Source organism: Meleagris gallopavo, chromosome 21 (genome assembly GCF_905368555.1).
Source record: "Meleagris gallopavo chromosome 21, MGAL_WU_HG_1.1, whole genome shotgun sequence".
NCBI lineage: Eukaryota > Metazoa > Chordata > Aves > Galliformes > Phasianidae > Meleagris > Meleagris gallopavo.
Genome location: NC_139424.1, coordinates 7,473,752 through 7,487,368, shown reverse-complemented (window position 1 = coordinate 7,487,368; position 13,617 = coordinate 7,473,752). Strand labels below are relative to the sequence as shown.

General features: G+C 39.3%; 1 protein-coding gene across 5 annotated transcripts in view; it reads right to left on the bottom strand.

Annotated features, from left to right (window-relative positions):
- BRIP1 (BRCA1 interacting DNA helicase 1) overlaps positions 1-13,561 on the bottom strand; it is a 103,690-nt gene extending 90,129 nt beyond the window's left edge. For 3 of the 5 annotated variants that reach the window (XR_014887576.1, XR_014887575.1, XM_031556457.2), the window contains exons 1-11: positions 13,381-13,561; positions 11,905-12,030; positions 11,355-11,466; positions 10,601-10,795; positions 10,237-10,364; positions 9,676-9,804; positions 5,712-6,005; positions 4,917-5,138; positions 4,397-4,596; positions 1,295-1,427; positions 649-800 (exon numbers count right to left, since the gene is read on the bottom strand). Coding sequence is in view for 3 of the 5 variants with exons in the window: in XM_031556457.2 (XP_031412317.2) it covers positions 649-800; positions 1,295-1,427; positions 4,397-4,596; positions 4,917-5,138; positions 5,712-6,005; positions 9,676-9,804; positions 10,237-10,364; positions 10,601-10,795; positions 11,355-11,466; positions 11,905-11,997 (1,658 nt within the window). In the remaining 2 variants the exon portion in view is untranslated. Of the gene's footprint in view, positions 1-648; positions 801-1,294; positions 1,428-4,396; positions 4,597-4,916; positions 5,139-5,711; positions 6,006-9,675; positions 9,805-10,236; positions 10,365-10,600; positions 10,796-11,354; positions 11,467-11,904; positions 12,031-12,914; positions 13,110-13,251 lie in introns of those variants that run through there. The other 2 variants (XM_031556458.2, XM_085240865.1) reach the window with 2 other exon arrangements.
- Between the last annotated feature and the right edge of the window lie 56 nt (positions 13,562-13,617).

The window sequence follows — 13,617 nt, the reverse complement described above, 5'->3', positions numbered from 1 at the left end:
CTATGAAGAGGCACAGAAATATTAAAACTACAGTTAAGCAAACTAAGCATTAAGTTCATAAAAGGCAAAGATGATATGTTGCCACAATGCCTTTACAATTTAAGTAGAAATAATTTTATAAGCTGCAACATCTGAAAACAGAAAAGCTGTTCATGCAGGCTGTGAAGGCTTCTTCGCTACAAGCCGGTAACTCTGCAAGAGATATAAAGTTTCAATAGTTGTCACTTCTCCTTTTGGATAAATAATGAAGCCTCACAGTAATTAATATTTTTAACTATAAGGTTTAAAGCATTACTAGCTGCTGGAATTTAGTAGACAGAAGTCAAATAATAAGTGCTACGTAGAAAAACAAAACCCATGCACATTTAACTTGGCAACGCATCAAGAAAATTCATCTCTAACCTTCAAATAAATTTCTTCAACATCTGAATTCATTCCTGAGTGAAACCAATATAATTTGGTAGTATTTAAATTAGTTCTCAATGAACTCTTCCCACGCAAGTAAGTTTCCCAAAGCTTTTTGAAATGTTAGTTTTTCCTCCGAGTCCAGACACTATAACAAAAGTGTCGCACAAATGAAACAGACTGTTTGGCAATGCAGCTGAATTGAACACCACCACTCAGCTCAGGCTATGTATTTACACTGACCTGCTGTTATCTTTAAAAAGATATAAAAGAACCATGAATAACCCTTTCAGCACAATCTGAGTGGCAGAGCTCACGATAGGTATCTCGACAAGTTCCTCTTTACCAAACATTGATATTTTTTCTTCTTTTTCCAAGACAGCAGAAAGGTGTTTCTATGAGAGGCAAACAAATTCCACGTTAACATTCTGATCTATCTTCCCAAAAGCAAAGTTAGTATAGATGCAAGACAACCAGCACACTGCTTTAAAAGCTCACCTACGACACCTATAAAGTCTGACTGAAGATAGACTTGGAAAGGAAAACTAACAGAGCTTTTGGCTTACACAAAAAGAAAGGATAGGGTTGAAAATACTCTAAGCACATTTCAACAGTCAATAAAAAATGCAGACAGACAGAACAGACAAAGCTATCAGTGACTAACTGGCTCAGTTTAAGATAATTGTACATGATCAATTTTAACCTTTAAAACATGGATTTTCTGCAAGTTGCAGTAGCTCAAATGGATTACTCCTGGTTTTCATCACCTATAATTTTTAGACAGCTTTTCAAAATTGTAGAAAAGTAACAGATGCATTAACATTTAGTTTTCGGGTATTTTAAGATGTTTAGCAACTCTGGTACTCATTTATATAGCTTACAACATTACCTGTAAAATGGGAAAACTAATATTGGTTATTCCCATTTCGTGAAAATGGTTGAGCATTTCTTTTCCACTCCAAACCTTACAGGAGGTTTCATACCCTGTTTCTACCAGCTGACTAGAGCTTGCCCGTAGCCAGCTATAAAAGAAAGAAATCAGAATCAATTTTAACACAAACTTTGAAATCCATTCCAAGTACCAAACAAATTGAACCTTGAATTGCACCACTCTTCTATGATGACCGTGATAAATACTTGACCACATTTTCCTTATACCAGCTGTTCTCTCTTGAAATGAGTTGCTTTTGATGCAGCTCAATGACACGAGAGGAAAACTTCTCCCTATGCATTTATAGTTTATTGTTATGTGTTATTTTTACAGTAAGGAAAAGAGATTAAAATAAAATCTGTTCTTATGGTATAAGATGTCAGGCTCATTTAGGAAAGATTTCTGCCGTACTTTTAAAGCCACTCATGACTCCAACTGATAAAAGTTGGTTTGTCATCATCTCAATCACAAACCTCTCTAAAAGAAATAAATCTTAAGACATGAAATGACTCTGTTTAGTTTCTATACAGATATTTGTAACTGCTACAACTTGAAAATTAAGCGGAATTATAACCATAGTGACAATGCAATAAATGATAGGGCTTTTTAAAACCAGGACCTAAGCAGGCACATCATCTCATTTGTGGCAGAGATAAGATTTCCACTACCTAAATATGTCTTTCATCATCTCTGCACTATTACAAAGCTCCCCCCCTCTGTCTAGAAAAGCAGGCAGGCTGCTTCTTTCTCAGGAAATGCCGAAGCTGTCTGTCTCATCAACCAGCAGGAGGCATCAGAAAGACAGCTGTCATTTCTACAACAGTTCAAAATATGTATCTGTAAAATCAGTTAATCATTATCAAATAAAGCAACAGGGCTTAGTAACTATTTCAGCTCCAGATTTCCTGTCCTGTCACTGCAAATCATCTGCTCAACAGAACAATTAAAAAACCTTCCTTTTTGCCAGGTTACACAGAAAAAAATAATCTCCATGAATACTACCAAAACAATCACTTCTTTGGCCATAATTTGCTTTATCTTGTTGAGGAATGATGATCACTAACACAGGCATAAGTTCAACAGTGTACTACCCAGCCCTAATTCCTCAAATGTAACATCAAAATACCTGGAACTAAAATTAGGAAGAGGCTAGCAAGACAGAAACGAATGAATGGATAAAACATTTCAGGAAATGTAAAACCTCTGTTTCCCTGTTCTAAATCTTAAACACCATCAAATACTTTAAAGATTGTTTTGCTATAAATGCAAATACAAACACTTTCCTAATCTAATACAAAAAGTATCACAAAAAAGGGTAAATTCTAGAGAAGAACAGCCATCCTATTAAGTCTAACGGTAAAGCACTTGTTTTAAATAATGAACAGGTATTTCAAGTAAGTATTTATTTCCAGAGAAAAGCCATAAGCATAAATAAAATCAGCTTCATTCTCAGATATCTATGGTACTGAAGTGGAAACATCAGCATATGCAATATTTTTAGGAAAGGATTCAGCACGTGTTACAGACTGCCTTCAGTTCAAGCATGTTTACCCCTTCCCTTCCTACCAGAAAATCCTATTGTTGACACCAAACGACCAATTGAACAAGTGATTGATTGGTCCTCCACTGACCAACCAATTTGTCCTTTTAAACCTGCATCTCATCAGAAGAGCTTGCTAGCAAACCTCCATTGCTGTATCTTCAAATTCCTCAGAAAGGTCATTTTAGCACCTCAGTGGCACTAAGCCCATTGCTTAAGTGCTGCCTGGAACGAGGGCCCAGGACCTTTCCAAGTGAAATAAGACTTTTCTAATCACCCATGCATTTGGCAAAGCCACTTCACCTTATGCAACAGCACATTACCAATTACTGGCCATTTACACCCAGTCCTCTGCTTTCCAACTGCTTCCCTTATTGTTGGCAGTTGCCAAGACAATCAACCTTCATTTTTCTGATAAGGTTAAAAGGCTTGGGGCAATCAAATCTCCAACCATGCTATTCCCATCTTGTACTAAAATATAGCATTTGAAATATCTAAAGTAGGAGAACTAGCTTCCACAGAAGAGAAAACCAGAAGTCGTTTCTTTGACACAAGCATTAACTCTCAGGACAGAGGATAGGAAAACGATGAACTACTTGCTGTAGTGCTGCACAATATATTCCACCAGCCACCAACGCAACAAGGCAATGATTTGACATGCACTGCATCAGAGTTCAGATCACTTCAAGGCCACTGCACTCAGCTTTCTCACGTTCCCACTCCACACAAAACATACCCTTGTGCCCTCGTTTTCTCCCCTTCTTCCCAAGCTTCTGCCCCAGTCTACTGGTTTCTATTCCACTTCTCTCAAGATTTCCAGCTTCTGTTGAGGCCCCCTCTTCCAATCCTCTCTGTGCTTTCTACATTTTACATGCTTTTTTCCTCTTACTACCTTTTCCTTTACATGAACAACAATAAAAACAAAGCAGGGGAGAGGAGAACATTTTCTACTTTCTCAGTTTCATTCTGCCTTACTTATCAACTCTAGCCCCCAGAACTACACTCTCAGTTACTCATATTTCTCTGTTCACTGAACTCCATGACACTTGTGTTTCAACAAGGCAGGTGTGCAGAGATTCAGCACATCCTTCGTTTCAATCTCAGTACAAAAGCAAATCATTAAAATCATATTCTGCTGACATAATGTAGGGAGAAAGAATGATCAGTAACAGTGCGTGGACAACTTGTGCCTGAGAATAATCAGAAAAAAGGGCAGGGTGTGCTTGTGCAAAGTGTTTGCTGACTGAATCCTCTAAAGACTTAACAAGTCTCTACTGCAAATTTGAACATACTGCAGGTTTTTGGAGCTCTCACTCCACTCAAATTTGAGCCAAGTTTTGCTGGGAAAACAAAGGGCATGAGTGATAAATTCACTTTCAAATACGAAGAATCTGCAACCAAATCAAGAAGGGACTGAGATTCCTACTATTGCAAATTATGAGCATTTTAAGAAGAGACAAAAGGAGTCTAAATTATCTAAATACTAATTGACATAAAGCGATTAAAAAGAATTGTCTTACTTTGTCAAAGAGTAGCACACAGCCCGCAGATGCTCATGATCCTTCTGTCTGATGTTGTTATTGACCATGAAATCTAGCTCTTCTCGAGCAGCATTGAGTTGACTTTCTGTAACACTGTAGCTCACTGCCTCACGAGCACTGTCCTCAATATTATGGGCTTCATCCAAAATGACTACCTGACCTTTCAGGTTAATTTCCATCTTAAAAAAAAAAAAAAAAAGTTACCTGGTAAAACAGAGTAAAATGTAGTAATGAGAAATAGCAACTAATAGGATTCTGTTCAAAAATGGTCTCCGTGAGCCCAAATGACTGATTAGCTAAGCTACAGGAACAAAGGAAACATTACTTGAAATACAGAAACAACCATTAACAAAAAAAAAAGAAAAAATTATTTAACCCAGGAGTTACTTGTAGATTATATTTGGATACAAACAGGATTTCAGTTGACTGTGACCACTGAACATTACAGTTTTGTTTTTTTAACTTCACTTATTGCAATGACTCTTACAAATATACTTACACTCTCCCGTATCTGTGGATCCAGGAGATAGTTATAAGGACAAAATACAATATCTGCCCCCACCATGAGTTCTCTGGCTGCAAAGTATGGACAGGCACGAAGTTTCTTTCCCAGGCTCACTAGATCCTCAATGTCCCAAGCCTGGTATGTGTTATGTGCAGAATGCAGGGCATAGTGTTCAGTGAGTTTATGAACACCATGATAGTAAAGACAGGACTTGCCCTAAAAGCAAATGAGCACAGAACATTTCAGGTTACAACAACAACAAAAAACAAGCAAGCTTAAAAGTCTCACAGTCGTTATATACATTTGACTTTATTTCCTAAAAACAATTCTAGCAGTTTCTTTTTTCTTTTTTATGATAGGCAATAATGAAAAGCACATCTTGAAGAGATTAACGTGGCCAGATCTGTAGTTCATTCAATAAACAAAAGGCACTTTGCATTTATGTATACAAGAAATTAAATGCTTGCAAAAATAAAGATAGCTACTCTATTCCACACATTGTAGACAACATTATCAAAGCCACATACAGGCCTCAATGTGTAACTTCATAATTTAAAGGAAAATATTTTTAATAGAACTGTTGAAATTATAACTAAGCTCACAAATAGGATGAGTAATAGAGATTATTTCTAGTGGACATTTTTCAACACAGAAAATGTTGATAGGTGGTGTCTGTAATTTTATCTTAGCAGAAGAATTCAACCAACATAGCATGAAGAAATTAAAAAAAAAAACCTCAACTACCTTTCACTGTAATACATTTATAATCATATGCTCACAATTACTCACATGCTTTCCTTCCAGTAATTCTACACACAGTTCATTCCTGTTACTACTACTACTGGACACGACTGGATGAATACAGGTATAATCCCGGCTAGAGAGAATTGTCATCGAGACACCAGAATACGCTGTCCTCTTCAACTCCCTGGTAATCTGGGCAATTTGTTTGTGCGTTCGCGTTCCAAAAAATATTTTGGGAATGAACGTTTGATCTCCATTTGCTTTCTTCTTTGTGTTACCAGCATCTTTACGAGTTTCTTTTCCAGAGGAACAGGAACACTCCGTGCAAGGGATGGAAAGCTGTAACCCAAACCAAAAAAAGATTAGCAAAATCCCACTGCAAGATGAACAAGCCAAATATTTTTACGGTCTATTTAGAAACTGCCCTGTGGGATAGTTCAAGATATCCCATTAAATCATCACACTGGCCTATCAACGTTAAGAAATGTTAAAGAACACACATCACATCCTCTCATGCCTGAAAATCTTCAAATACTTTCTGCTATCACCATATTCAACTTCATCAGAACCCGATCACAGAGAAAACTGCTGCTCCCACGGAGTATGCACACACAGGTAAGACACACAAAGAATGTTAAGGAACTTCTGACACTTAAACTTGGGCAGAAGGATACTACTGTTACAAAACAAGAAGCATCCAGCAACTTAAAGGAAGAAAATTTTGGGATGTGACACCTAAATGGAACCACTGAGAGCACTTTTCCTTAAAGCACACAAAAGGAATCCAGACAGTTTAATGAAATCTGCAGAAAAAATACCAGACTACCTCACATAGACTCAATTAGGAACAAATTTGACGTGCTACTATGTGAAAGGCCTTCTAGTAACTATGAAAAAAAGACAAAATGAATAAACCTAAGCAGAACCCATAAAATATTTGTTAAAAGCATTTTCTTTCTTCTTGAGAAGCACTGCCTTTTTAATGTCTGTCGTAATACAAGATAGTGGAACAACTGTCTCCAAACTGCAATAATTAGCATGAAAAGAAGCACAGAAAACAAGAAACTCATGAGTAACAGTGCCTACGTACATCTCTCATAAAAACAATGAATTCCTCCAGTCTACGAGGATTTGTATTTGGTTTTCAGCTTGATAGTGCAAGTACCAACATGTAGCTGCCAGCTCCAATATGCCTCCCTCCCTTTTTAATTGTAATCAGTAAGATTATCCATTATAAACAAATGCTAGTCCTGCTGTGTGTTACACCACAACTGTGGATCAAGCTGTCTTTTAGCCTCCACTCCGAGGCAAAGCAAGTTCACATTACCCTCAGCCCCACTCAGCCTTGTCCACCATTAAATATTACAATACATGATAGGATGCATGTAAATGTAACCCTTCTGGGGCTGTCACTCACTGGGATAAAAGGTTCACTGATGTGCCAAATAAACAGGCCCTCAAAGCAGATACAGTTACACCCATGCTGGAATTGTTACATTCCCCTCTCAGGTTGCCAGTAACAGCAGATTTCATTACCCTGTGCTGCCACATTAAATAGCCAGTTCCAAATATCCTGCCTTCAATATTGAATAATTACTTATTCACCGAAAGGATAAAACGAAGAGTTATGAATGGGGCTCTTGTCAACAGCGAGGCAGGAAACAGCTGACATGTGGTGTATGTTACATACGTGGCAACGCTCAACTCTGTTTGTACTCAACACAGAGAGCTGCAAATTGCACCTTGATATTTCTACTTTGCTCTTTGAAACAGCGAACAGCACATTACCATGCTGACAATTAATGCATAAGCAGCAGCTTGCCTACTCCATGAATGCATTTGGCTCTTCAATTCAAATTGATTTGCAGAATTCAAAGATAACAGTTATCACTAATACTTGGTGCTAATGCTAAGCTCCACATTTCGCTTATGAAATAAAAGTAATAGAAAAATATTACGACCAATCAAGCAGCCATTTTGTAAAAATTGTTGGAACAATGGGAAAATGCAGCTCAGAAATACATAGAGATATATATACACATAAAGAGAAATAGATGTGGGAATGCATAAATAATTAAGAAAGTAGAAAACTATTTCACCATGGCCATTGGCTTTAAGACTAAACCAGTTTTCAGCTGTTTGAATCTGGGATAAATTTTTTAGAGAGAGGAAAAACATAAAACCTTCTACATCAGTAACATCCAGTGGCAAATGTTTGAGATCAGATACCAGCTATATGGACCTGGGGCAATCCAGCTTGTTTTCCCTTCTGTCAGCAGGCAGATAAAGCCGCTATCGCATCAGTATTTATACAGCAAAAACGTCCAAGTCAGATTAATAAAAGAATAATCAAGTCTGCCGACCTGTCCTACGTGTAAAAAGGAGCTAAACAAACACTGAGGCTGTGATCTGTGAAACACAAAGAGATAAGAGGAGTTCTTCATATCTGCATCTACATTTCCCCATTACAAAGCCATCTAGATGATAAAATAGTGAATGCTGCTTGTGTGAAATATCACACAAGCACAATCTAGTAAGATATCAGCAGCGACATTACAGAGCTTTTCAACTCCTCCTTTATGGGTCTCAGAAAGCACAGCACCCTGTGGCTGCTGCAGCCCCTTGATTAAGGCACACAAAGCAGCTGTTTATCCTCTGCACTAACCAGCAGGTGAACCCAGTTCAATATTTATCACAGGCTTTCACAGATCACTGCTAACCAAGCAAACGTTTTAATTAAGCTGGAACCTGCTTCAAAGAGCTCATTCAAAACGTCAATCAGCAGGTAAAGGATCAGATACGGTGTCAGGTGAGAGCGTGTAACACAAATCCACAACTTTCTTCATCCCACTGCGGTAAATTAGCCTATTCTGGAGTCCAGACCCTGATTGTAACAGGCTGCCAGTCTCCTGGAATGTGTAACAGAAGTCACTCAAACTCCATTGTGAAGGTTGTAAGCAATATGTTCGACTGCAATAGGCTAGCACATTAAGACAGATTCTTTTCACAGTTGTTTCTTGATACCCCAAGTGTTTGTTACACTACTCTCCATTTACTGTTTACTTTTTTTTTTTTTTTAAACTGAGTATAAATGGGGATTCCTCAACGCAGCTGCCCCAGTTTCTCAGACCATATGTTTTCATGGGAGAAATAAAGAGAGCAACGTAAGAGCATGATTTCTCAGCCGAAGCTCCTGGAGAACTGCCCCACTCAGCTGGGCACACAGCAGAGGGCAGCTGGCTGTGTGTCCTGCAGGTGCACAGCAGCCCACCCTGCCTCTGCTCGGCTACGAAACAGAAACCAGACAAGGAAACAAGGAGACAAGGAGCTGGTTTTGCCAAATTCCTTTGCCATTTAGCAAGTACCAGGCAACAGTGTTCAACCGATGAGCACACTTGGAATTAACAGGAACCACAAGGGACTTCACTGTATGTGAACTGATGTACGGTGATAAAAAATGACGTTTTCTTAAAAATAATAAAATACTGATTCACAGTTGATTTTTTAGTAGAGATCAAGTGACTGTTTTCAATTTTCTTCACTACCTAAAATTCCTAGAACTTGAAAAAAAGGAAAAAAAATAAAAAGAAGTTTTGCACTAAAGTACCCAAAGCAAATCTGACAATCAAATAAGAGAAGCCTTTTTATTTGAAAATCAACAGCACACTCTGCTGGCCTTTGTATTTCAGAGTGCCAATTGAAGTTCAGGGGCACAAAGCACTTCATATCCCACTCAAAAATCTATGGAGCTTTCCAAAGCTCATGAAAATCACATCAAAAGACCCAGAGAATTGCTTCCACTCATCTCCCACTCTCTCAAAGTGATACCAAAGCTTTTGGCTTCTTTTGCCAAAGCAGAGCACACTGGAAAGCAGCTCTTGAAGTGAAAACAAACAGTAATTAAAATAAAGGCTACTCTGAGTCATACAAAGGCCCAAGTCAAAATCACTTTAGAAAGCTGCCCGTGAACTAATAATCCTGGCATAGGAGCTGTTATTACATTACTTACCGTTTTGGGAGAAGTGTTTTTTACACTTTTTTCAGAGTGAACAGTCAGCTCCCCATTTTTTCTCTGATTATAAACTTCTAAAGCATCAACCAGCTGCACCTCTTTTGAAAAGCAATGACGTTTTCTAACCTGTTGGGGTGAAAAAAAGGTATTGTGATGAAATCTATTACAGAAATACTGCACTCCACGCTGTAGGCTAGTGAGAACTACATTTGCAAGGATACAGTACATAGTTCTAATAATGTATTATTTGTACATTTCATATATATTTGCAAGAACACCCAACTCTAAAATCTCATACTTCATATGAACTATCTCCTAATGATAAACACACTTTGTGGATATTGTGCGTTTAAATATGCAAGAACTCATTTAGAACACGGTATTCTTCATAACTTAATGCAACAATGGGCTCTTGTTACAACTAGAATGAACAAAATCTGTCCACCTAAATCACAGCCATGCCAAGGATTCACCTTTCTCTGAAACGTTGATTGGTATTTGACAGCTGTTTTTGAGAGCTGCACCTGGATAGCCTGACTGCCAATGAACTCTGCTCACCTGCTGCTCTGTTTCTAAAGGACGAATCCTCTTCCTGTCTACTTGAAAGTCATCACTCTCGTTTCCACATACAGATGCCCTTTTTTTGGCAGACAATTTTGAAGCTAGGGTATTGTTTTCCTTGCATTCTGTAAAAATTAAAGGGAAATAGTGAAAAAAATCATGTTCACTACTACAAATGCATAATATGCAAGGGCAACATTTTAAATATATCATTTATTACAAACATGGTTAAGACACAACATAGGGGGATTTCTACATATGAAGATAAAAAAGTCCCTGACTTGAAAGCATAAGATGTGACATCAGTGGCAATGCCTTTTAGTACTAGAACAGATTTTTATCTTCTTCCCTTCAAAATTACCTGTGTCTGTTTGTTGGCCTCCAGTTTTTACAGAGCCTCCTGTTTCATAATTATTAGAACATGCAGCACCATGACTCGCTCCTGCAGCATCCTCGCTGCTCTTGGATAGGGAATGACAAACACAGCAACACGGTGGGGAGGCTGCTGGCTCCCTCCTGTCCTCCTTTTCACATGATGATTTCAGCAGTAATTTCTCTAAGGAAGATAAAGGACACAGCTGTTTGTCTTCCAGAATACTTTTTCAGGCTTGTAGACGAGAACTAAACTTTCATAACAGTTAAGATGAAAGGCTTCATGTAGGTACCAGTTATAAAAGTCACATCTCCCTACATGTTACACAGCCTGAACGAGCTGTCATCACTCATTCAAGATCTGCTGAGCAAAGAAACTGTAACAACTCGCACAACTAAAAAAAAAAGAAAACAAACCCCTCTTTTGCAATTCAATCTGCGTAACTGCAAACCACAAGTATTTTCCTTTTAAGTCCAAAAGCCATATAATTCCCATACGATAACAGACAGCTAAATCCACTTGAACATGAAAGTTATTTTGCTCAGTGCTACTGGCAATTAGGCCATTACTCCTGTGTTTGCCTAATGCCACACTGCCAAGGAGGCAATACATGTAACCATGGATGGAGCCCTACCTGGACTCCTGATACCAAATATTTAAGGACTGAGAAGCAACAAGAGCAATTAATTCCAATACATTTTGGTAATGAAAAGCTATGCAGACAGATGTTACAAACACTCACCGTACAGAGCCTGCTGCCATGATAACGCAGAACAAAGTAATGCCAAGCTTTTGCCACTTCCTGTGGGGCTCTCCAACAAGCAGTGCTGCCCGTTATTTAAGCCCTTAACAATCTTTAAGGAGAATAACAAGAACAAAATTAGAATTACTAGGGAAAAGAAAATTCTCAGGAAGCTGAACACTTACTGAAACACTAACATTTTGTTTAAAAGGTGTGTTGCATTAAATCATTCTCTCCTTATATATTTGCAGAATTATATAAAAACTAGATTAGAATACACATGTATTACAAGCATTTACAACATTACAGAACTTTCTTCTTAGCATGAATGTTGACAAATCCAAAAATGCACTTCAACATTCCCTACCTGGGGCCAGATACTATTGCATAGCACAAAAAACAGTAAGGTCCATCATGAGTGAAATTCTCAAGACGCTGGAGAATTAAATATGTTATCGGTGAATTAAATTATGTTATTTTTCTACAGGCTGATGGGTACTGAAAGCTGGAAGCTGTTTGCTCAACGGATGGTCGTACAAATGCTACTTACAGCATTCATCATAGCAAGCTGTGAAGGGTAAGCCTTGCAAGGGAACATAATCTTCACTCCCCCAATAGTATATTGTGACACGTCAGAAGACATTGCTGCTTTTCCCTGTTTATTTCAGGTTTATAACTGCAGTAAAAAACAGAATCAAGTCAATATTACCAACGAGGAAAGTTCAAAACAACAAATGGCACCAAACCAAGCAGAAAGAGAGCCAAAAGCTCTGAACATTAGCAGAATTGGCATACAGGAATTTATATTTTGCGTCTTCTGTTCTGGCTTACTTGTTACAATGAACAAGTTACTGCCATCTGATGAGTAACGCCAGCAATACAAATAAAACAAAAGATATGGGCACAAAAGGAAAGAAAAACACTATGAATGAAATGCACACATCATTTTAAAGTCCATTTCTCAAACTGAATATTTTTGAGATAACAACCCAGACCCAATGGGAAGGAAGGCAGAAGTGGCAGAGGTATTTTAGGAGATTGAAAAACAACTAAAAAGAAAATGAAATTAAAACAGTTTTTCAGTCCTTCAGGCCCATTAGCTTGAACTTCAAGATGCTGTTATCTACAGTGACAAAACTGGCCAAGATTGCAGTGCTTGTTTCATAGCTACAGAAATGTGAAACTGGGCACTGATGTTAAAAAGGAGATGCTTTAAACCAATACCATCTTTATATTAACAGTCATCTGGTGCTAAATGAGTTGCCACTAACTTTGCTGTTCTGCTCGTGTTACCTTGCATTTCCCTCATTCTGAATGATAAAGGAAAGCCTGCTTCATATCATGCTAAAATGCTGAGAGTTTGAGTTAAAGATACTGGAAAATACATATATGGGAGGAAAAAAAAAAAAATAAAGACTTATTTTTAAAAGACATAAATCTATCTTTTTCAGCATGTACAAACCAAGAGAGCAGTCTGATGTACGAAATGCATCCTCAACTGACTTTTTAGGAGGAAATACAGACATCAGAAAACCAGCAGCACAGGGCACGGCTCCTCACCACCAGCTCCCAGCAGCACAGAGAAGCCCCCCCCAGAAGGGGATCGCAGACGGGAGTTCGCAGTCACACCCCCTCCTCCCAAAACGCAACCGCAACAGTCGAGGGGCGACACTCGTGGGTCTCCCCAACGATCAGTTCGGAACTGAGCTTATGCGATCTCTGCCAACGAACAGGGGTGGGAAGGACTCCCTTAAGGACTGAACGGGGCAGAAGGCGGCAGTAGCCGGGAGCTGCGGTGGGCCCAGGAGGTTCTGCTGCTGCGGGCGGGGGAAGAGAGCGCTGAGGGAGTGGCTGCAGTCATCCTCCCGAGCGCGTCATCCCCGCTCACGCTGCGCACCTGGGCGTTTCTTTCATCTTCTGTAAGAGACCCCTAGAAAGCCACCCCGCGGCCTCCTCCGAGCCCGTTCCCCTCAGGGCCGCGCTCCGCCCCGCGGAAAGCGACGAGCGGCTCCGCGCGGCCGCTCACCTGAGGCGACAGCTCTGTCAGCGTCCGACCTTCCCGCCTCCCGCGCGGCCTCAACACCGCCCGCCAATCAGCTGACAGGAAAGGGCGCGGAGCCACCAATCAGCAAACCGCATACTAAACCGAGTCCGCTCCACCGTTAGAACCAATCGTGGAGGACCTTGCTGGTTTCCGCGTTGTGCTCGTTGCTACGCAACCGGGCAACGCAGCTCCCTAGGCCGTGCCCCTGCTGATACCAAA